This window comes from Microcaecilia unicolor, chromosome 3 (genome assembly GCF_901765095.1).
Source record: "Microcaecilia unicolor chromosome 3, aMicUni1.1, whole genome shotgun sequence".
In the NCBI taxonomy this organism is placed as follows: Eukaryota; Metazoa; Chordata; class Amphibia; order Gymnophiona; family Siphonopidae; genus Microcaecilia; species Microcaecilia unicolor.
In genome coordinates this window covers 247,433,987-247,458,645 of record NC_044033.1, presented here as the reverse complement: position 1 = coordinate 247,458,645, position 24,659 = coordinate 247,433,987, and the positions used below count along the sequence as shown (strand labels likewise).

General features: G+C 50.9%; 1 protein-coding gene across 3 annotated transcripts; it reads right to left on the bottom strand.

Annotated features, from left to right (window-relative positions):
• Positions 1 to 120: 120 nt before the first annotated feature.
• THAP7 (THAP domain containing 7) lies at positions 121 to 24,411 on the bottom strand. 3 transcript variants are annotated; one of them, XM_030195394.1, is made up of 5 exons: positions 24,316 to 24,411; positions 21,865 to 21,944; positions 16,920 to 17,075; positions 2,745 to 2,870; positions 121 to 1,285 (listed from the first exon to the last, which is right to left on the bottom strand). In XM_030195394.1, the coding sequence occupies exons 2-5, from the start codon at positions 21,942 to 21,944 to the stop codon at positions 640 to 642; spliced, it is 1,008 nt and encodes a 335-aa protein (XP_030051254.1). In that variant the 5' UTR covers positions 24,316 to 24,411; the 3' UTR covers positions 121 to 639. The 3 variants fall into 3 exon arrangements, with proteins under 3 accessions (XP_030051254.1, XP_030051255.1, XP_030051253.1); XM_030195395.1 differs by lacking the exon at positions 24,316 to 24,411 and adding an exon at positions 23,463 to 23,500; XM_030195393.1 differs by lacking the exon at positions 24,316 to 24,411 and adding an exon at positions 23,463 to 23,494 and having other exon boundaries at positions 16,931 to 17,075.
• Between the last annotated feature and the right edge of the window lie 248 nt (positions 24,412 to 24,659).

Genomic DNA, 24,659 nt, shown 5'->3' with positions numbered 1-24,659 from the left:
AGTTCAGTCCACCTGTGGTTTCACTGTTAATCATTGGGTTGCGACGAACCAAGGAGTGACCCCGACAATTGCTATTCACTAACCCCTATCCACCCCCAACAAAACTGAAGTAGCACAATAAAAATCGCGTAACATTTAGTTTATAAAAAAAAAAAAAGGAAGTACATCATAAATAAGTTCAGAGCCATTGGAGAAGCATGAATAGGAGCAGAATTTAAAATCTATGTTGAGGCAGAAATAACAGGACAGATACTTTAACAGCTTAGGTTTGCAAGGCATTATCTTAGAGACTCCTGTCATGTACTGTTTTGAGACGATCAGGCTTTTTCCATGAGCTGGAGAACCAGCAGCACAGAAATAAGAAAAGCTAGGAGTATCTTAAAATTCCACCGAAGTCCACAGAAGAGCAAACGCCTTGAATGTTTTGTGCTTCTTGCTCCAATGTAATGGTTGCTTTTGATACAGCAAAGAGAAATCGCCTAGACTCTGCTTGCGAGGGGAGAGGGACCTCTGAACCCTCGAAGTAGGTAACAAATTCAATCAGTGATGTAAACACAGTGAAGGAACTGTACTGCTGGCATCAGAACATCAGACCAGATGAAGCTGGAGAAGTCTAAAGAGCTAATTATCAGCCAGACATCAGAGTGCCGTCACTTCCGAGGAGCAGGGGGACACATAGTCATTGATAAGTTCCAGCGCGAAGACCTGCAGATGCTCCTTCAGCCTCTCCCGTACATCGCTCTGGCCTCGTTTCTCTCGGGCCCGCTCCTGCTGCAAAGCATGAATACGCAAGCGTAGCCGATGTTCCCGACGTTTGCATGCCTGCAGCTGCCGCTGGGCCTTATCAAGAGCATCCAGGGCAGCCTCTGCTCGTCGCTTCCACAGCAGTGCACTCCCCACATGATAGCTGTGCTCGCTTTGGATGTACGCCCCTGGGGGCGGGGGCAGGCGCAGCATGTAAGCTGAAGGAGAAACAGGCCGTTGAGAGGGAGTCGCGAACACATCTGGTGGTGGCACCATGACACAGTCCGAAGGGGGTTCAGCATCTTGGCCATCCTCAAGCGTCGCACTGGGGTGTGTTTCCAGCTCTACTGCTGCGGCTTCAGAGCCCTCGGCAGGTGCAGTACTCCCGGGAACGTGATCGCTCCCTGTGCGGAGGTCGTGTAAGTGGCAGCCGTCCGTCATGCGGGGAGAGGCTCCCGCAATGGCCTCGCCTCCAATGGGCACGGTGCTTGCAGAATCTGGGATCGCAGGCACAGGAGTATGTGCTCGGAGCAAGGCAAGTCTGAAAGAAAGTTAAAAAGCTGTTCAAAACAATATTTAACACAGGCAAAACATTCTACATTTCTATTTTCTTTGAAAGCCCTTTGTCCTCACTTGTTCAAGCTGATTCTCAGAAAGCTACTGTGTACAGCTTCCCTCATTCTCATCTAGCTCTCATTAGTAATAGGGGAGAGTGGAGGAAGAGAAGAGTATAAGGAGCCACACATGCACTGCAATACCATCCACTAAAGGACAGAGCACTGAATACAGCCCGTAACAATCCCAACTGCCAAACTAAGGGTGGGGCCAGGAAGGTACCAGGTCAATCTAATACCCTCCCACGAGTGTAATGGAAGTGAATTTTAAAGATTGTTTTTCAACCCTGTCTGGACCGACCAGTGCACTCGGGGTCTGTATTGTTGATTAGAAGTAATTCTGTTTAAAAATGGTTGTTTAACTTTGATTGTGTGAAAATAAGTTGGAATGCAGAAGATAAGACACAGCTCTAACTAATTTGGTATGTGAAGGGGAGGATGGCACTTGTTTTTCCGGGCCCAGCTTGGCCACCTGGACTTTGGAAAGCATGTGACCACGTTCCCACAGTAAGCATTCTGTAATTTTCCTTAGCTCTGAACATGAGCTCAGAGCCTAATAAAAAGGGAGGGCTTGTCACAGCAGAGTCAGGGTTCATCTGTGGGCAGACGTGTCGTGCAGAGGGTTTGTTCCTGGTCAATAAGGAGACTCTGAGCTTTCGCTGCAACGGACCTCCCGGCTGATGAGAGAAGGGCCTGAGCGTCCTGACCAGTGTTGTATGTGCGTGTGTGTGTGTGTATTATATATATATATATATATGTTTTATAGCTTTCTTTTAGTTAGATGGTTTAATTAGTGTGCATACTCCTAATCTGACTCAGTCAGCGTGTATATTTCTTAATCATTATATAGACTGAAGCAATAATGATTTATACACTCTCCATTTGAATACTACTTTATAATTTACTTCTAACATTTATGAACTTTATTAGAATATTACTTTGTATTTCTCACTCCGGAATGGCTATCGCCATCACGGAATAATGTAAGCCACATTGAGCCTGCAAAGAGGTGGGATAATGTGGGATACAAATGTAACAAAATAAATAAATAAAGAGTTTCATTTACCCAATACGAATCCAAAAGAATCTGTAGTATTTTATTCTGTGGACAGTCTGTGGTGATCAAGTGAGCAGGCTGCAATACCAAAGCAATACAACGAAGAGGCAGGAAGACCAGAATCATCATACCAGTCCTCCCATCACCAGGTCCCTGGCTTAGGAGTGAGGTTCGTGTATGCACAAAACTAACCCACTTGGACAAATTGCCCCTCTCCCCCCCCCCCCCCCCCCCCCCCCAAGGTTGCCTGTTTCCCTCACCCTCAAGCAGGAGCTGGAGCGCCACACCGGTTTCCCCCCACATTGGTTATGGTACAGTCAAAGACTTACCTCTTCCTTCTCCTGACTGGTCTGGCTTTGTGTGCTAGACCTTGTGTTCTGGCTTTTACATTCTGGAGCTTAACGAAATCCTCAAAGATGGTGGGGACAGCAGTTTCTTTCAGTCTGTGATAGCCGCTGTCAAAATAAAAAGTAGGTAACTTGAGCCAAATTTCCTTTCACAGATCCCTTCCTTCAGTTATCTAATCTTAAAAAATAAGAAAAACCCTACTGCAGGGGTATTTCACCAGCTCTGAACCCAAAAATTTAATTCATCAGATTCTCTCGCTTGTTGCTACTACAGTAATGGGGTCCCCAATTCAAAAATAAGTCATATTGCATAAGGGGGGGGGAAGGAACGGACTATCAGCTTATAAGCATAAATTCACCTCTGGCTGATAAGAAATACATATAAACCGTGAAAGGGGAAAAAAAGAACAAAAAAAAAACCACATTCAATCACCACTTCTGCAGTCCATGTCCAGATAATTCCTTAAATAATTTTCTATTTCGGGCTAATGTGGGGTATAAATGTCATGAATAAATAAGAATAAATATATCAAATAAATTTAAACCGTGAAGGTCCAGGAGGGGCCTAACGCAAACCCTGCAAAGGCACTTACTGAATACTGGAATATGTATAGACCAAGCCCATTTTGTCAAAAATGAAACTGGCCCTAGGAAGGCTCTCGTCGAAGCGATTTCTCCTCTCTCACCTGCCCTCCCCTCCATGTCCCATGATTCTGACCTCCCCTCCATGTGAAGCGATTCTCCTCTGCCCTGCCCTCCCCTTGATGTCCCGCGATTCTGTCCTCCCCTCCATGTCCAGCATTCCGTTGCCTTCACTTGCTTTCATTCGTAACATCCTGACGTCAGCTTGCCTCCAGCGTTCCCTTCCCTCTCACTGTTCCGCCCTTCTCTGACGTCATTTTGTCTTTATGCGAAGGCGGGACAGTGAGAGGGAAGGGTACGCTGGAGGCTTGCTCACGTCAGGATGTTACGAACCCAGACAGCGAGCTAGCCATAGAACATTGAGGTACAAATTATTATATAGATAAATTGATATAAAAATTTATATATACAGATATATAGACAGGACAGAGGTAGAATATCCAATTAATAAAAATAAAAAAAAATCCAACTGTGAACAAAATTACATCCTTAATGTTATACTATTTACTTTGTCTTTTAATCTTCTTTTTATTTTCTCTTTATATTTTCTGTCTTCTCTTTAAGGGTAGGAAAAAGCCTCAGAAAAAAAAAATCAGGGTCTCTCTGACAGATTGTTCACGCTCTCTCTACTTTTAATCATTGGCTCCAAAACACTTCCCTTTCATTTTTAAAGTATTTAACCCGTGCAGCTTAAAAGTTAAGGTGAAATTAGATCTTACCTGCTAATTTTCTTTCCTCTAGACCGGTCAAGATGCGTGGGTTATGTCCTCCTACCAGCAGAGGGAGACTGAGAAACACTGAGCTTTTGAATACTGTATATATATAACCTGTGCAGTACATCCACTAGCCAGTATAACCCTGACAAAGCAGAGAAAACAAAAACACCAACTACAACGAACAAACCCTGTACGTGGTCACTGCCAACTGGACACTCTCTTCATTTCTTTCACTGTGTCCCTTTTATCGTGTGTGCTTCCACAGGTGGACTATCAAACACGGTCACACCTGACCAGACTCATACCAACAAAACTGGTAAAACCAGAGTCTGAAACCATAGAAACCACACTCAACAGCTGCCAATAGAGAACAACCGACAAAACAGATCAAACAGACCTCCTGGCCTGAAGTACAGACGGGCGGGCCTTGACCGGTCTGGAGGGTCTAGAGGAAAGAAAATTAGCAGGTAAGATCTAATTTCACCTTCCTCCACGACCCTCCAGACAGGTCAAGATGCGTGGGACGTACCAAAGCAGTAAAGATCCTAAGGGCGGGGTCCACGAAGGCCAGAGGTCAACACTGCAGCCCCAAAGCCTGCCTCTTCCTTGGCATGCACTCAATCCTATAGTGTTTAACAAAGGATTGCAATGACGACCAAACCGCCGCGTGACAAATATCTAATGGAGGAATCATACTACTCTCCGCCCAAGAGGTCGCCACGCCCCTGGTAGAATGAGCCGAAAACTCCTTAGGGACCACGCGACCCTTCAGCAAATAAGAAGAGCAATCGATTCCTTCAACCATCTAGCTATCGTAGCTTTGGAAGCTGCCGCGCCCTTTCTTGCCCCACCATGAAGAACAAACAAACGGTCAGAAAGTCTATAGTGCTGAGTTCTGGAAATATAACAGCGCAAGACTCTTCACACATCTAACTTGACCAGTCAACGCTGTTCCGCATCCCCCGCAAAGTCCCCCAAAACTGGCAAGGAAATAACTTGATTCACATGGAACTCTGAAACCACCTTGGGCAAAAAGGACTGCACCGGCGCAACGAAACCTTCTCTTTGGAAAAAGACAAAGAGGGGTCTCTACAAGACAATGCCTGAAGTTCCGACACCCTCCGAGCTGAAGTAATGGCCACCAAGAACACCGTCTTTAGGGAAAGATCCTTATCCGAAACAGAAACCAAGGGCTCAAACGGCGGCCTCACCAAAGCATCCAAAACGAGATTCAAATCCCATGGAGGCACCATCCGTCGCCGGGGCGGTCGTAGTAACTTAACACCCTTCAAAAACCAAACAACATCAGAACTAGAAGCTAACGACTTCCCCTGGATCTTCCCACGAAAACACGACAAAGCCGCCACCTGTACCTTCAAGGAAGACAAGGCCAGACCCCTGTCCATACCATCCTGCAAAAACTCCAATACATCCGTCACCGACGCTCGAAAGGACAGAACCTGTCTACCTGCACACCAATGCTCAAAAACTCTCTAGACCCGGACATACGCCAACGAAGTGGACTGCCTACGCGAACTCAACATCATATTGATAACTCTGGCCGAAAAACCTTTCTTCCTTAACCTGTGCCTCTCAAGAGCCAGGCCGTAAGCGAGAACCGATCCTGATCTGGCATAACTATCGGTCCCTGACACAACACCACTGCATCTGACAACGGCAGAGGATCCACTACTGCCAACCGAACCAGATCGCCGTACCACAGCCGACGCGGACAATTTGGGGCTATCAAAATCACTTGTCCGGGATGCCGAGTTATGCGCTGAACCACACGACCGACTAACGGCCATGGAGGAAAAACATACAGCAACTCCAGAGGCCAAGGCATCAGGAGCGAATCTATGCCTTCTGCTCGAGAATCCCTCCGACGACTGAAAAACCTCTGAACCTGAGCATTGCGGGCCGTTGCCATGAGATCCATCACGGGAATTCCCCAGACCGACACAATGCGATTGAACACCGACCGATGCAGAGACCACTCTCCGGGGTGTAGTGAATGCCTGCTTAGGTAATCTGCCTCCACGTTGTCTACTCCAGCCACATGTGCCGCGGATAGCGCTAGAAGATGAACCTCCGCCCATTGGCACAACAACGCCGCCTCCTCCGCGACCACCTGACTCTTTGTGCCCCCCTGACGGTTGACATAAGCCACGGCGGTGGCGTTGTCGCAGAACACCCGGACTGCTTTCCGCACCAGTAGACTCTGAAACGTCTGTAGCGCCAACCGAATGACCCGAGTTTCCAAACGATTGATGGACCACTGCACTTCTAACTGAGACCAGCGACCTTGAGCTACCTGCCCGAGACAATGAGCTCCCCCGCCCTTTTCCAGATTGCATGGATCTAACCACCACCGGAGACTGAGGCGTGGGATTACCGACAGCTGAAGGCGCATGTCCAACTCCTGAGACAGAGGCGACCACTGACTGAGAAGAGCTGACTGCAACTGGCGCATGTGCGCCCGGGCCCATGGCACTACTTCTATGGTGGCCGCCATCAACCCCAGGACTTGTAGATACTCCCGGGCCTTCGGAGCCGATTCTGCCAGAAATCGACGAATCTGACCCTGCAACTTGTGAATCCGAGAGCCCAGCAGGAAGACTCGACCGTTCCTGGTGTCGAAACGAACCCCCAGATACTCCAGCGACTGCGACGGCACCAGGTGACTCTTGCCGAAGTTCACTACCCAGCCCAGAGACTGAAGAAACTGAACCACTTGAGCAGTGGCCACCTCGCTCTCCGACTGGGACTTGGTCCGAATCAACCAATCGTCCAGATATGGGTGCACCAGAATACCCTGCTTCCTCAAGGCCGCTGCCACTACAACCATGATCTTGGAAAATGTTCGAGGAGCCGTTGCTAATCCGAAAGGCAGAGCACAAAACTGAAAATGCTTCTCTAACACTGCAAAGCGCAGAAAACGCTGATGAGGGGCCCGAATGGGGATGTGCAGATAAGCCTCCGTCAAATCCAAAGACGTGAGAAACTCCCCTTCCTGCACCGCGACAATGACCGACCTCAACGTCTCCATGCGAAAAGAGGGGACTCTGAGAGCTGCATTGACTGCCTTCAGATCTAAGATAGGCCGAAAGGCATCCTCCTTCTTTGGGACCACAAAATAGATTGAATAGCAGCCCAAGCGGCGCTGAGCGGCGGGAACAGGTACCACCGCCCCCAGACTGATCAGGCGAGCCAGAGTGTCCCGCACTGCTGCCCGCTTGAGCCTCGAATGACAAGGGGACTCCAGGAACCTTTCGGGAGGCGAGCTGTCGAACTCCAGAGCGTATCCGTCTCGCACCACCTCGAGAACCCACTGATCCGATGTGATTTGGGCCCAGTCCTGGTAAAACAGACTCAGCCGAGCCCCTACCCGAACCAGAGACTGGGCCCGCACACCTTCATTGTGAATTACACCCCGAAACCTGTCCTCCTGCAGAAAAATCACGCCCTCCGCGCCGATTCCCACGAAAGGACTAGGTGCGCTGGAAGAACCGACCTCTGAAGGACCCACTAGTCCTCCCGGGCCTCTATCGACGAGCCTCCTTAAACCGACCTCGGGAGGAAGTACCCCTGGAAGCCGCCTTGGGCCGAAAATCCGGAAGACGAGGGGCCTTGGCATCGCTGAGACCGCGCACCAACTTATCCAAATCCTCTCCAAAAAGCAAGGTCCCCTTAAAAGGAAGCGAACAAAGCTTGGCTTTAGAGGCCGCGTCCGCGACCCAACCTCGCAACCAAAGGGCCCTACGTGCCCCCACCAGCATAGCCATATTCTTGGCCGAGGCACGGAGCAAATCATAAAGCGCATCAGACAAAAAAGACGATCCCATCTCCAATTTGGCTAACTCCTGCACCCCCGAGGTCACAACCTCCACCGAATCATCAAGAAGCTTCTCGGCCCATCGGAAACACACCCGCGCAACCAGCCCCCCACAAACCGAGGCCTGCAGGGCCAGGGCCAACAAATCGAAACTCTGCTTGAGAAAGGACTCAAGCCTCCAATCCTGGGGGTCACGGAGAGCGGTCCCCCCGTCCACCGGAACAGCCGTGGCTTTTGTAACTGCTGTCACCACAGCATCTACTGTGGGTGCCTTAAAGGAATCTCTATCTTCCTGTGGGAGCGGATAAAGTCTTGACATCGCTTTAGACACTTTACAGGGAGAATCCAGCGAATGCCACTTTTGAAACACCATATCCCGGAGGTCCTTATTCATGGGAAAGTACCTAGCCTGCCGCTGAATCCCCTTAACCAAGGGATCCACCTGTCTAGCCTCCCCCAAAGCCGCCTCCAGCTGTTCAAACTTAAGGGTGGAAGAGACCTGCTCAATGAGCTCCGCAAGCTCCTCCCTGTGAAAAATCCTCACTACAGAAGGATCCTCCCCAGGAACCACCAACTCCGGATCCTGAGAGCCCTCAAACCCCTCAGGATCCCCTATATCACTAAAAGCACCTTCGGATCCTACAGGAGAGAATCCCTGCTCGTCGTCCCACTCAAACCGAGGCCTCTTAGCCAGTGCTGAACTAGTCCCCTCCCCTAAAGGTGGGGGTCCCGACTTCCAGGCTTGATAGAGGGTCCAAACAAACTCCGGAGAAAAACCAACGCCTCCTGTACCCTCAGGCTCCACCTTCGGAGCCGACACAGGAGCAGCAGGGCCAAAAACAGCTGATTCTGCGGGACGCGCGGTATCCAAAATGGCGGACGTTCCCGCCAAAACTAAATTCGCTGACGCCAACCCTGCCGGCGCTCCCGCCGCCCCCGACACCCCCAAAATAGCTGGAACCTCCGCAACCAACACCGGGGGCGCTACCATCGGCGAGGCCTGCTTCGGTTCACCGCACAACTGGCACTGACCTCCCGGAGATTCTACTCCTCGGCGCGAACACGCGCGACACCGGAGGAGTTTGCCTGCCATAACTCCGAAGCTCACAACACGCTGTGCGAAGTGGCGTCAAAACTTCTCACTCACCGCTTCCCCACAACAATCACTCGCACTGCTCTCTCTCGCTACCAACCGGAATCGAACCTACCGTCCGTTCCTAGATAAATATAGCTTCAGATAGCTCTTAAAGAGACATCAACCCAATTTGGCAGCTGAGAAGTGGGGGGCACTCAAGGCTACAATATTATAAAAGCAGCCGAGGCACAAAGCTGCCAGAATCTCCATAGAGAGCAGCACAGGGGGAGGGACCTGAACACAGGTGTAACACCCCAGGGGGAAAAACTGGGCCCCACCAGACCCAGGGCCCCGAAGCACTTTTTTTTTTTTTTTAACACACGTACAGGGAATAGTCAAAACCAATAAATTTGGCAATAAGAGAAAATCCCCTTAACCAAATAATCAAACTACCTCACCAGACTATTGAAGACTGCACAGGCTGTCCATCTACCTCTGCTGAGACTGAGAAAATACCGGCTATTGGATGTACTGCACAGGTTATATATACAGTATTCAAAAGCTCAGTGTTTCTCAGTCTCCCTCTGCTGGTAGGAGGACATAACCCACGCATCTTGACCGGTCTGGAGGGTCGTAGAGGAAATGCCATTTTTCCTAGTTTCGTCAGTTCTTAAGTATGCAGTTCCTGTTATATCTCGTACAGGAAGTTAACACTTATCTTGCCAGGTTCTGACACGGCAGCTCTGAAGTCTGTAGTACTTCATCCAAGAATACTGACACATGAGCCCATGCACATATCAGGAAATACTCCCTTACCAAGATGGTGCTGGGTGCCTGGAATCATCTCCCAACGCAGGTAGCCAAGACCAAAACTAGGATTGAATGCAAACCTGCTCAAGGCAGATATGGGAGAGGAATGGAGATGGCCAGAATTCAGAGGGCTAGCAATGATATGTTAAGACTGGCAGGGGGAAGAAGATAAAGTGAATGATACATACCTGTAGCAGGTGTTCTCCGAGGACAGCAGGCTGATTGTTCTCACGACTGGGTGACGTCCGCGGCAGCCCCCACCAACCGGAAGAAGCTTCGCGGGCGGTCCGCACGCAGGGCACGCCCACCGCGCATGCGCGGCCGTCTTCCCGCCCGTGCGTGACCGTTCCCGCCAGTTGAATGACAAGCAAAATGAAAACGCAACTCCAAAGGGGAGGAGGGAGGGTAGGTGAGAACAATCAGCCTGCTGTCCTCGGAGAACACCTGCTACAGGTATGTATCATTCACTTTCTCCGAGGACAAGCAGGCTGCTTGTTCTCACGACTGGAGTATCCCTAGCTCTCAGGCTCACTCAAAACAAGAACCCAGGTCAATGGAACCTCGCAACGGCGAGGGCACAACAGAAATTGACCTACGAAGAATAACTAACTGAGAGTGCAGCCTGACCAGAATAAATTTGGGTCCTGGAGGATGGAGTTGGATTTACACCCCAAACAGATTCTGCAGCACCGACTGCCCGAACCGACTGTCGCGTCGGGTATCCTGCTGGAGGCAGTAATGTGATGTGAATTTGTGGACAGATGACCACGTCGCAGCCTTGCAGATCTCTTCAATAGTGGCTGACTTCAAGTGGGCCACCGACGCTGCCATGGCTCTAACACTATGAGCCGTGACATGACCCTCAAGAGCCAGCCCAGCCTGGGCATAAGTGAAGGAAATGCAATCTGCTAGCCAATTGGATATGGTGCGTTTCCCGACAGCGACCCCTAGCCTGTTAGGGTCAAAAGAAATAAACAATTGGGCGGACTGTCTGTGGGGCTGTGTCCGCTCCAAGTAGAAGGCCAATGCTCTCTTGCAGTCCAATGTGTGCAACTGACGTTCAGCAGGGCGGGTATGCGGCCTGGGGAAGAATGTTGGCAAGACAATTGACTGGTTAAGATGGAACTCCGACACCACCTTCGGCAGAAACTTTGGGTGGGTGCGGAGCACTACTCTGTTGTGATGAAATTTGGTATATGGAGCATGAGCTACTAGGGCTTGAAGCTCACTGACCCTACGAGCTCAAGTAACTGCCACCAAGAAAATGACCTTCCAGGTCAAGTACTTCAGATGGCAGGTACTCAGTGGCTCAAAAGGAGGTTTCATCAGCTGGGTGAGGACGACGTTGAGATCCCATGACACTGCAGGAGGCTTGATAGGGGGCTTTGACAAAAGCAAGCCTCTCATGAATCGAACGACTAAAGGCGCTCCAGAGATGGCTTTACCTTCCACACGATAATGGTAAGCACTAATCGCACTAAGGTGATTCCTTACTGAGTTGGTCTTGAGGCCAGACTCTGATAAGTACAGAAGGTATTCAAGCAGGTTCTGTGCAGGGCAAGAACGAGGTTCTAGGGCCTTGCTCTCACACCAAACGGCAAACCTCCTCCACTTGAAAAAGTAACTCTTTTTAGTGGAATCCTTCCTAGAGGCAAGCAAGACACGGGAGACACCCTCAGACAGACCCAACGCAGTGAAGTCTACGCCCTCAACATCCAGGCCGTGAGAGCCAGGGACTGAAGGTTGGGGTGCAGCAACGCTCCGTCGTTCTGCGAGATGAGAGTCGGAAAACACTCCAATCTCCACGGTTCTTCTGAGGACAACTCCAGAAGAAGAGGGAACCAGATCTGACGGGGCCAAAAGGGCGCTATCAGAATCATGGTGCCGTGGTCTTGCTTGAGCTTCAGTAAGGTCTTCCCCACCAAAGGTATGGGAGGATAAGCATACAGGAGGCCGGCCCCCAATGGAGGAGAAAGGCATCCGACGCTAGCATGCCGTGTGTCTGTAGTCTGGAACAGAACAGAGGCAGCTTGTGGTTGGTCTGAGAGGCAAAAAGGTCCACCGAGGGGGTGCCCCACTCTCGGAAGATCTTGTGTACCACTCTGGAATGGAGCGACCACTCGTACGGTTGCATGACTCTGCTCAGTCTGTCGGCCAGACCGTTATTTACACCTGCCAGGTATGTGGCTCGGAGGAGCATGCCGAACTGGCAAGCCCAACGCCACATGCCCACGGCTTCCTGACACAAGGGGCGAGATCCGGTGCCCCCCTGCTTGTTGGTGTAATACATTGCAACCTGATTGTCTGTCCGAATTTGGATAATTTGGCAGGACAGCCGATCCCTGAAAGCCTTCAGTGCGTTCCAGATCGCTCGGAGCTCCAGGAGGTTGATCTGCAGATCCTTTTCCTGGAGGGACCACATACCCTGGGTGTGAAGCCCATCGACATGAGCTCCCCACCCCAGGCGAGATGCATCCGTCGTCAGCACTTTCGTGGGCTGCGGAATTTGGAATGGACTTCCCAGGGTCAAATTGGTCCGGATAGTCCACCAGAGCAGTGAAGTGCGGCAACTGGTGGAGAGGCGGATGACATCTTCTAGATTCCCGGTGGCTTGGAACCACTGGGAAGCTAGGGTCCATTGAGCAGATCTCATGTGAAGACGAGCCATGGGAGTCACATGAACTGTGGAGGCCATATGACCCAGAAGTCTCAACATCTGCCGAGCTGTGACCTGCTGAGACGCTCTGGTCTGCGAAGCCAGGGACAGGAGGTTGCTGGCCCTCGCTTCGGGAAGGAAGGCCTGAGCCGTCTGGGTATTCAGCAGAGCTCCTATGAATTCCAGAGACTGGGTTGGCTGGAGATGGGACTTTGGGTAATTAATCACAAACCCCAGCAGCTCCAGGAGTTGAATAGTGCACTGCATGGACCGGAGGGCTCCTGCCTCCGAGGTGTTCTTGACCAGCCAATCGTCGAGATATGGGAACACGTGCACTCCCAGCTTGCGTAGATACGCCGCCACCACCACGAGGCACTTTGTAAACACTCGTGGGGCAGAGGCGAGACCAAAGGGCAGCACATAATACTGAAAGTGCCGTGCGCCCAGGCGGAATCTGAGATACTGTCTGTGAGCTGGCAGTATTGGGATGTGAGTGTATGCGTCCTTTAAATCCAGGGAACATAGCCAATCGTTTTTCTGAATCATTGGCAGAAGGGTGCCCAAGGAAAGCATCCTGAACTTTTCTTTGACCAGGAATTTGTTCAGGCCTCTCAGGTCTAGGATGGGACGCATCCCCCGTTTTCTTTTCCACAAGGAAGTACCTGGAATAGAATCCCTGCCCTTCCTGCCCGGGTGGTACGGGCTTGACCGCATTGGCGCTGAGAAGGGCGGAGAGTTCCTCTGCAAGTACCTGCTTGTGATGGGAGCTGAAGGATTGAGCTCCCGGAGGACAATTTGGTGGCAGGGAGGCCAAATTCAGGGCGTATCCGCACCGCACTATTTGGAGAACCCACTGGTCGGAGGTTATGAGAGGCCACCTTTGGTGAAAAAATTTTAACCTCCCCCCGACCGGCAGATCGTCCGGTACGGACACTTTGAGGGCGGCTATGTTCCCGTGGATCCAGTCAAAAGCCCGTCCCTGGCTTTTGCTGTGGAGGCGCAGGGGGCTGCTTAGGCGCACGCTGTTGACGAGAACGAGCGCGCTGGGGCTGTCCCTGTGCCTGACGAGGCCTTCGGGCCGGCTGGGTGTAACTACGCTTTGCAAAAGAATAGGGCGCAGCCTGCCGGGCCCGGGAAAAACGTCCACCTGCTGAGGTGGATGCTGAAGGCGCCCGGTGGGAGAGCTTGTCGAGGGCGGTTTCCCGCTGATGCAGTTGGTCCACCAGCTGCTCGACCTTCTCACCAAAAATGTTATCCCCCCGGCAAGGGACATCGGCCAGTCTCTGCTGGGTGCGGCTGTCCAGGTCAGAGGCACGCAGCCATGAGAGCCTGCGCATCACTATACCTTGGGCCGCAGCACAAGATGCCACGTCACAGGTGTCATAAATACCCCTGGACAGGAACTTTCTGCACGCCTTCAGCTGCCTGACCACCTCCTGATAAGACCTGGACTGCTCCGGCGGGAGCTTATCGACCAGGTCCGCCAGTTACTTCACATTGTTCCGCATGTGGATGCTCGTATAGAGCTGGTATGACTGGATGCGGGTCACAAGCATGGAGGATTGGTAGGCCTTCCTCCCAAACGAGTCCAGAGTGCGAGACTCCCGCCCCGGGGGCGCCGAGGCGGTATCCCTCGAACTCCGTGCCCTCTTGAGAGCAGAATCCACGACCGCCGAGTCATGGGGCAATTGTGGCCGCATTAACTCTGGGTCCGAGTGGATTCTGTACTGGGACTCTGCTTTCTTGGGAATGATAGGATTAGATAATGGTTGCATCCAGTTCCGAAGCAGTGTCTCTTTGAGGACATTGTGCAGCGGCACCGTGGAGGACTCTCTAGGTGGTGATGGATAGTCGAGGACCTCGAGCATCTCAGCCCTCGGCTCATCCACAGAGACCACGGGAAAGGGAATGCAAATAGACATATCCCGTACAAAGGAGGCAAAAGAGAGACTCTCAGGAGGCGAGAGCTTCCTCTCCGGTGAAGGCGTGGGATCTGAGGGAAGACCCGCAGACTCCTCTGAGGAGAAATATCTGGGGTCCTCCTCTTCCCCCCACGAGGCCTCATCCTCGGTATCGGACATAAGCTCATGTAGCTGAGTCCTGAACCGGGCCCGGCTCGACGTCGAGGCACCGAGGCCTCGGTGTCGTCGAGCGGTGGACTCCCGCGCCGGCGGGGACGAAGCTCCCTCCATCAACGTCAACGGGGACTCCACCTGCGTGGCGTTCGAGACCGGCGCCGCAAGCGGCGGCGGCGGCGACAGCCTCAGCACCGGGCTAGAGCTCGCCGGCGCCGAGGGGCACAGCCTGGCGCATCAGCCCTTCCAGGATCCCCGGAAGGATGGCTCGGAGGCACTCGTCCAGGCCCGCTGCCGGGAAAGACGTGGGGGCCGGTAGAGGCGTCGGTGCCGGAAGCTGCTCGGGTCCAGGAGACTGCACCGAAGTGCTGGGACCCTGACATGTCGGTACCTCCACCACCGAGGGGGACCTTTCCTCTCGACGCGGACGCTTCGGCGTCGACGCCTCCCTGGTACCGAGAGCCGGATGCGTCGAGGGCGACCGGTGACGGTGCTTCTTAGCCTTCTTGCGGTGCCCGGTGCCAGGTGGTATGGAGGAGGAGGAGGTCGATCCCCCTCGGTCCCGAGGAACCGGGTCAGACAGGGTTCGGTCCCGAGGGCCACGGGCTGAGGGAGTGACCGGGGCCGACTGCCCACGCGGCCTCTCACCCCTACCCTCACCGGAGGACCGGCGGGCCGACGGGACCTGTTCTCCTGGGGTCGATGCCATCGGTGCCGATGTCTCGGGCATTGATACTGGTACCGAAGGACCGGGCGTCGATACCGATGCCGTCGAGGTCGACGTCGAGGGGCCGGCACAAGTTCCAAAAAGACAGTCCCGTAGAACTTGCCTCGCAACCTGAGTCCGTTTCCGGAGACCGAGACACAGAGAACACGACTTGATATTGTGCTCCGGCCCGAGGCACTGGAGGCACCAAGAGTGGGTGTCGGTCTGCGAGATTGGCCGGCCGCACCGACCACACTTCTTAAATCCACTCGGGACCTTCGAGGACATCGACGGAAAAATCGCGTCGGCGAAGTTAAAGTCGTCGATGGTGGCGGAAATCACACCTCGAAAAAATAAATCGATCGCGCGGCCACAAGGCGACGCCCTCGCTAGAAAACGAGGGAAAAGGAGCGCGTGCTCTCTTTTTTTTTTTTTGGAAAAAGGAAAATTAGAGCGCGCGGCAACAGAAAATAAACGAAAAATAAACAAAATCGCGTAAACGCGACAGTCTTTCCGGGGCTGCGAAGAGAGAGCGGCGACGGCATGACTCTCTCCAGGCGCGGAAAAGAAAAGACTGGCGGGAACGGTCACGCACGGGCGGGAAGACGGCCACGCATGCGCGGTGGGCGTGCCCTGCGTGCGGACCGCCCGCGAAGCTTCTTCCGGTTGGTGGGGGCTGCCGCGGACGTCACCCAGTCGTGAGAACAAGCAGCCTGCTTGTCCTCGGAGAATAAATGAACGGGCAAAGAGTTCTGTGCATGACATGTAGCTGCTTTGGATCCTGTGTCACAGGGAGAAAGTAATGCAAATCTGATGTGAAAGGAAATTCATTTTTTTTTACTGGCTTACATAAGTACTGCCATACTGGGACCAAAGGTCCATCAAGCCCAGCATCCTGTTTCCAACAGTGGCTAATCCAGGTCACAAATACCTGGCAAGATCCCAAAAAAGGTACAAAACTTTTTATGCTGCTTATCCCAGAAATAGTGGATTTTCCCCAAGTCCAATTTAATAATGGTCTATGGACTTTTCCTTTAGAAAGCTGTCCAAACTTTTTAAAACTCTGCTAAGCTAACCCCTTTTACCACATTTTCTGGCAATGAATTCCAGAGTTGAATTACACGTTGAGTGAAGAAAAAGTTTCTCCAATTTGTTTTAAAGTTACTACTTTGTAGCTTCATCGCATGCCCCCTAGTTCTAGTATTTTTGGAAACAGCAAACAAGCGATTCACGTCTACCCATTCCACTCCACTAATTATTTTATAGACCTCAATCATATCTCCCCTCAGCCATCTTTTCTTCAAGCTGAAGAGCCCCAGTCACTTTAGCCTTTCCTCATAGGGAAGTCGTCCCATCCCCTTTATCAGATAAGCAGGAGGTTGAATGTTAGATTTGATTTATTGAGGATGTGAATGACAGTTGGTCACATGACGCTGACCCACAGGACACGAGGACATTTAAACACACTTGCTAGCATCCCTGGGTCGGAGTCGGCATTTGATGCTGGTCTCATGGATGCACTTCACCCGAGTGGATGGGTGGGCTCCACTCTTATTTGTAGAGGGTTCATTTATTACCTACATCCACACCTAAAATGAAACACTTCTGCAATGAGACAAAGGCACCCTAAGTGGCCCCCCACCTGAAACCCACCACCTCGAAGCAGCTTCTCTCAAAATGTTTGGAACAGAAGTAGATATACTCTGAGGAGGGGTCCCACAGCCTTTCGCCACTCGGGTCTGTCCGACGACAGTTTTCAAGCCAGGTGATACGACGGGGGTTATGCTTCTTTGGCAACCTGCAATAACCATAAGAAAACAGGGTCCCTGTCAGCAGTGCATGCAGTAGCGCTACCCAAACAATGAAGGCAGAGAATGCACCTATGTCCTTGCAGGAACACACTTCCCTACACAGAGCTCTGCTGATTTCTCAGTATTCAATGCAGAGCTCAACAAACCCCAGGCCCCATGGCACCTAGAAATTGCACCATGTTGCTAGGGATTTCATGCCCCATTTTTTTTAAACCATTGGCTAGTGCCAAATAGGGTCTGTCCTGCAGTCTGCACCATGCAGCTTTCAGTCTTGTGATCTCAAGTGACCAGCAGAGGGGTCCTTGCACCGTACGGCTCACACTGACAAAGCCATGTAGTGCAGACTGTGGAAGAGTCCCTGGTTCCTTGGCAGTGGAAGCAACAGGAACATGAGAGGGGCAGGTGGCAAACTGGAAGGAGAGGTGTATCAAGTCCCCTAGATGCCTGGGTGGGTGGGAGGGAAGACACAGGGTGAGGGAATAACTGGCAAGCTGGAGGAGAGATATGAGAGAGACTGGGTTAAGATAGGTGTGGGGAGGACATGGATATCTATTTTAATCACCCATTAACTTCCGGATTCTATATATGGCAACTAAAATTGCATGCGTAAATCAGTGTGCATATCCAATTAGGATGCACAACTTAACTGATTAATGAGCCAATAAGCGCCAATTTCTCAGAATTTATGTGCATTGTTACAGAATAGACTCAATCAGCGCCTAACTTAGGCGTCTCTCTATCGATTCATTAACTATGATTTATACATATACTAGTATAAAAGGCCCGTTTCTGACACAAATGAAATGGGCGCTAGCAAGGTCTTCCTCGGTGTGTATGTTTGAGAGAGAGTGTGTGAGAGTGACTGTGTGAGAGAGTGAATGTGCGAGTGTGTGTCTGAGAGAGAGAGAGACTGTGTGTGAGTGTGACAGAGTGAGACTGTGTGCGAGTGTGTCTGTGTGAGAATGAGTGTGTGCGCCAGGGTGCCCCCTCCCTCTCTCCCAGTTCCAGGGTCCTCCCTCCCAGTTCCAGGGTCCCCCCTCCCTCCCAGTTCCAGTACCCTACCAGCTCCAGGGTCCCCCTTCCTCCCTGCGAGTTCCAGGTTCGTCCCCCTCTTTTTTTTTTTTTGTTACATTTGTACCCCGCGCTTTCCCACTCATGGCAGGCTCAATGCGGCTTACATATTGTATACAGGTACTTATTTGTACCTGGAGCAATGGAGGGTTAAATAACTTGCCCAGAGTCACAAGGAGCTGCCTGTGCCCGAGGTGGGAATTGAACTCAGTTCCTCAGGACCAAAGTCCACCACCCTAACCACTAGGCCACTCCCTCCCAGTTCCAGGGTTCCCCTCTCAGTTTGAGGATACTCCCTCCCTCACTCCAAGGTCCAGAGTTGTTGTCCCCCGTTCCAGGGTACCCCCTCCTCCATCTTCATCTGTAACAGCTGTCCCTTTTTTTTTTTAGTAAATGGGGGGGGGGGGGGTTGTTTTGTTTCCGGGCTTGCGAAATGGGAGGGAGTGGCGAGGGGTATTGAATGTGTAAGTGTTGCTGGGTTCTTATAGAGAGAGATGTGAAGGGCTACAGCAAGCAACAGCTGTTCGTTTCCGAGGGGCACGCAAAGGACTGCTGTGGACTTGGGAAAAATCCACAATTCCAGGAATAACAAGTATAGAATGTTTGCACGTTTGGGAAGCTTGCCAGGTGCCCTTGGCTTGGATTGGCCACTGTCGTGGACAGGATGCTGGGCTCGATGGACCCTTGGTCTTTCCCAGTGTGGCATTACTTATGTGGGAGAAGAGGTCTGGCTGGAACTGAGTCGGAGGGAGGGGGGTGGCTGGAACTCGGAGGGATGACTTTTAAATTCTGGGTGGGAGGCACGGTGGAAGTCGAGTGGCAACCTCGAGGGGGGGGGGGGGTGCGGCGCGGCGGCGGTGCTCAGACTCAGGACTATAGTGAGGAGAGTGTGGAGGGTTTTTGTGTGTGTTTGGGAGGAGGGGAGAGGGCGACCTCGGGGGGGGGGGGGGGTGGAGGGGGTGAGCAGCGGCGAACTGGGGGGGGGGGCATGGCGTTGCGGCAAGGGCGGGGCCTCATGCTGCTGTCGTGCGGTTGGTCAGTGCTACGGGTGTCGTACCCAGAACTACGTGACGTCAATTCAGGAGATGGAGCCTTACAGAGCGCACGAATGCTTCAAGGCTTCACTTTCTCGGCTTCAGAACGTTGGAGGTGCTTTTTATTATATAGGATATGGTTTCCATATTTTGTATTTTTATCTACTTATTTATATATGTACTAGTGGAACCAAGCCCATTTGAAACGAGCCCTAGGAAGACTCTCGTGTAAGCGATTTTTCCTCTCTCCCTTGCCCTCCCCTCCATGTCTAGTGATTCTTTCCTCCCCTCCCATCCGTGTCCCGTGTGTGTGTGAGAGAGAGAGAGAGAGAGAGCGCTGCTAGGAGTCCCTGTGACAATGGAGGGTCAGTCGCTCCTTATAGCCAGTTGTTAAGTGACAGTGTGTGTGTGTGTGTGTGAGAGAGAGAGAAAGTGTGTGTGTGCGTCTGTCTGAAAGAGAGAGTGTGTGGGAGTTGAGAGAGAGAGTGTGTATATGGGTGGTTTAAGTTTAAAGAGTCAACCTCCTGCTTTTCTCTGCCAGTTTGTGCTGTGTGATTCTTCACTGCGTTTTTTGTTGTTGTTTTTTTTTCCCCTGGGGCTGCTGTTAGTGCTATAGAAGTAATTAGTAGTATTAGTTTCTCTAGCACTCTTCAAAGTTTTACAGCAGCTGACGTGAGCTCCCAGCACTTGAAGCTGTGCGCAACCTGTCAGGGTCGGGCCGTTGATTCCATGGGTCAGTGTTCAATCTGGGCAGGGAGACAGTGGCAGCAGTTCTGCAGGCTCCGGAGTTGGAGGTACAGGCAAGGTCCTCACACATGGCTGCAGCGGCAGCCACTTCAGTGTCAGTGGTGGAGTGCTCGATGACAACAGTTTCGATTTCAGTGGGAACCTCCGCAATTTTGAGAAGCACACCAGCTTCAGATGATCCGTCAGCCGAAGGGGCGAGACAGCTACGGCGGCAATGCACGAGTGGGTGAGCTATCTGGTTGGGAGGCTCACTGGAGGGGGCGTGGTCAGGAGAGACCTGTGACGTGCTGCGCTGTTCTGCGCATGCGCGGCACATCGGTCATCGATCATTTATATAGTAGGATTGCTCTGATTTATATTTGTAATTTTGTATTGTTGATTTTGACCATATTTTTGCCAACATGTCATGGTTTCCATATTTTACATTTTTATTTATGTATGTATTATTTATTTATATTTCTTTTAGCCCGACACAGCCCCTTTGGGCGAAACACGGCCTATGTCGAGCTTTTTATCCGATTGTGATTCAGCAATAAAGTATGCTTTGGACTGCTCACTGATCTGCTCATTGTTTTCCTACATTGGAGTTTGCGGATCGTTTGCCTTGTTGCTTCCATAGATTGGCGAGGCAAGATCTCCCTTGAATAAATCCATGTTGCCTTCTAGTTTCAAAATAATGTGTCCAGGCCTGAATTCATACATTCCTGCATCCAATCCTGCAAGAATACATTTCCCCACATGTAGGGTGATCTGTACCTTCTGTGACCTGGAGGACAAAGTGAGCCAAGCCCTGATTTCTCCCACTACTTACTCCGAGATGTAGCTCTGAATTCCTAATTGAACATAACTGGCATCTCTGCAGCAATCTGTTTCCCTCTAGGGAGTTGCACTGATATTAATGCACTTTCACCTATTCTTGCAGGACTACACTTCAATACATTTTGCTGCGCTGACATCTGCTCAGAAACAGGAGAGCCCCAGCAATTCCGATTCCACAAAATGAATGTGCTTATGGCCTCCTCTTTAAGGCTTTTCACCTATTTTGTACTCATGGTATACATTTTCAGTAATGCACTTGTCTGCTGAATTCTGAGCATAATGTCAATTACTGCACAAACCAATCTGATTTTTAAACATATGTTCACACATGTTGGCTTTTAATTTCAGGTTACTATGTGGCTACACTTAGAACTTTAGTTGGTAGAAAAATGGGGGCAAAGCTCTGCATATAAATGGCAAACTTGTTATGCATAAAACTTTCTGAACATTCTAGTAGCATGTGTAGATCTTTAAAAAGCTCTCTTTGCCCCCATTTATACCCCTATATTTAGGGGTGGTCTAATGGTTAGGGCAATGGCCTGACAACCTAGGGAACTGGGTTCGATTCCCACTGCAGCTCCTTGTGACTCCGGGCAAGTAACTTAACCCTCCATTGCCCCAGGTACAAAATAAGTACCTGTATATGTTTAAATCGTTTTTTATTGATGGTATTAAACAATACAATCTTCATAAATTCCACTAAGACAACATCTACCATCGTTTTACATCCTTCCCTACCTTTCCCTGGTACCTGTATATAATATTGTAAACACAGAAAGTCAGTATATCAAATCCTTTCCTTGATGAGTGCATACTGAATTAGGTACAAGTTGTAGGCAACTAAAAACTCACAATTGGGCAAGGACAGTTAATTTATACATGTAACACCTATGTTTTTTAACTGTAACTAAGCATACAAACATAAGTAAGCCTTTAAATCAATGTCATCACCAGTACTAAAGTTTTGGAGCTTTCTATGGTGAAATCCTACAGGGCTCAATCATCATAGGAGTTTTTGAAACATTGGTGGCAGTAGAGCAGGTGGAATGGAGACATGTCTAAACACTGGTAGGTGCAGATGATGGGATGGATCATCAGTGCTTACCTGTGGAAGGAAATGCAGCGGTTTCTCGTCTCTCTGGTGTCACGGGTCGTGCAGCCAATCGCTGAGCAGTGGCGCGGCATCTACAAACGAGAGAAAAGCTGTTCACCAAAAAGGTTTCACTCTACCCCCAGTATCATTCAGTCTGTTCTTAGCTGCCTGTGACCCATCCCCATTCCTAGTCCCTCCCGCTGATTTTAAGCATAGTAATGGCTTTTACAGGCCATTCAGTTACAAAGATCTCGTGGGGGCTATGAAAGAGAAACTTGTGGTTTGCCCACCTCTTCCTATCCTCTCTTTGGCCTAAGCCCTCCCTCTCCACAGGTGTACTCCCTTTTATTTCCTGTCTGTTTGGAGATACTATTTATTCCTGCTCTCCCCTCTCAGTAAGCTCTTACATCCCTTTTGTTCTCCTTTTTACAGTTTTCTCCCTCTTGGATATCTCTCCTGCTCTTCCTCCTTCTGAATGTGTTCACTGCTAAGGGCTTTCTGCTCTCTTACTGTCAAGAATCCTCTCTCCCTTTCTAATGCTTCACTCTCCATTCTCCTCTCTTTCTCTTGTGTTGTGTTCTTGCATCTCCCTGCTCTGGAATCCACCCACCAGGATTTTTCTCCTCTTTCTAAGGTCTCTCCCACCCCCTACTCTTTCAGGAGTCTCCCCTCACTCTCCTCCCATTTGGGATTATTCCATGAACGGTCTCTCTAGGGCCTCCCCCCTCACTTTCACACAGGAATTTCTCTCCCCCCAATCCCCAACCACTCTTCTTGCCCTTTCTGGAGTCTTCCTCCCCTTTGCCTCTGGGATTTCTCTCCTCTCCTCCCCCCCCCCCCCCCCCCCCCCCCTCACTTCTCTTGTATTTCTGTCCCTTCTCTCTTAAGAATAGGAAGGATAGGGAAAAAAAATAAGATCTATCTTTCTCGGGTCTTTCCTCCCTCTCTTACTCTCCACTAGGCTCTCTCTCTCTTCTAGCAACATAGTAAATGACAGCACATAAAGACCTGAACATCCAGTCTGCCCAAAAGTCACACTCACTATCAAGTCATAATTAAATCAACAATGAATGTGATACTATATACTAGATCATGGTCTTTCTTTGGTGTCCCTGGGATATAGACCCTAGAAGTCTGCCCGGCCCTGTCCTTATGTCCCAACTACTGGAGTTGATGTTGAAGCCCACTCCAGCCTATCCAATTCAGTCTTGTCATTGCGGCATACAGATCGTAAAAGTCTGCCCAGCACTGTACTCAGTTTCCAGCTACTAAAGTTGCCGTTGACCCTTTACAGCCCATCCTAAACCTACATTGCCATATACGTGACACAGACCGTACAAGTCCACCCAGCATTGGCCTTAGTTCATCACAGCTGTAGTTGCCATCTAAGCATCACTTGACATACCCACACACATGCAGACATTTAAAGTTTGGAGGGGGGAGGGTTTCTAGATGGCGATCCTGTGTTCATCCCATGCCTTTTTGAATTCCGCCACTGTTTTTTCCCCCACCACCTCCCTCGGGAGGGTATTCCAGGCTTCTAACTTCAGATCCTCAGATACTATCACCCCAAGGTCCCTCTCCCTCACCATGCATTATCAGTCTCTCACCTCCTTGGATTTCTACTTCCCAAATGCATCACTCCGTGCTTCTTTGCATTAAGTTTTAACTGCCAAACATTAGAGCATTCTTCATGTCCACTCTATTACAAAGCAAAAAGGCAGATCTTACCTTATATGTCACTCAAATGTACTGAACAGAATCGGCCCCTTGAGGCACACCACTACTCACTTTTGCTTCCTCGGAGTGAATCCACTGACCACCACCCAATGCGAAAACTTTTACTCCTTGGCAATATTTCATTTCTCTGGTGTCACCCCTCTCACTCACATTTCTCTCTGGAACTTCACTCCCTCTTCCCTGTTCTGGGGTTCTGAGTTTTCACTCCCTGATTTACTCTCCCCCTCCCCCCCCCGTTCTGGGATTCTGAGTTTTCACTCTCTAATTTACTGTCTTCCGCACCTCCCCCTTTCTGGGGTTCTGAGTTTTCACTCTCTAATTTACTCTCCCCCCCCCCCCCCCCCCCCCCCCCCGTTCTGGGGGTTCAGAGTTTTTACTCTCTAATTTACTCTCTTCCGCCCCTCCCCCTTTCTGGGGTTCTGAGTTTTCACTCTCTGATTTACTCTCCCCCCCCCCCCCCCCCCCCCGTTTCCTCTATTACTCCCTTCTAGGTTTTCTCTTTCCCCTACTCGGATGTCCCTCCTCTCTCGGGTCTCTCTCCCCCGCCCCGCTCTTCCCTGGGATTTCTGTCTGGTGTTTTCTCTTCTTTCTGGGTTCCCTCTTCCTCCTCTCTGCGCCATTCGTTTTGGTTCTGTAATATTTTAGTCAGACAGTGTTTAAGTTCGCTGTAAACCGCCCGAGGTGATACTTCGGATACCCCCACCCCCGGCACCGGGAACACACCTGTCCCTTCAGCCTCAACAGTCACCCGTCCGCCGCCTCCGCCGCGCTTTCAATCCTCGCGACAACTGAACTCTCACCCAGCGCCCCCTCACGCACCCTTTCATTGGCTACTCAGGACTGGAAGAAACCAAAGCGAGGCTAAGCACACATCCTTGCTGTCCCCCTCTCATTAACATCGCCCAATGACGGGGAGGGGGAGTTACAGGCTGGGGCGGGACTAGGAGTCAGAGCGAGGCTTGGCAAGCAATCTTCCCCATCTCTGGTCGGCCACCGACGGAGCGAGGCTTGAAACGCAAACCGACCGCCTGCGAACCTATACCGTGTTGTTACGCTAGCCACAGGCT

Excerpts from the sequence above, each read along its gene's own strand:
- THAP7 (XM_030195393.1), bottom strand. The coding sequence starts at position 23,491 with ATGCATTTGGGAAGTAGAAATCCAAGGAG. Across the intron at positions 21,945-23,462 it reads GGAAGTAGAAATCCAAGGAG|ATGCCGCGCCACTGCTCAGC; the intron begins GTGAGAGACTGA and ends TCTCGTTTGTAG. Across the intron at positions 17,076-21,864 it reads CGCTGCATTTCCTTCCACAG|GTTGCCAAAGAAGCATAACC; the intron begins GTAAGCACTGAT and ends TGGTTATTGCAG.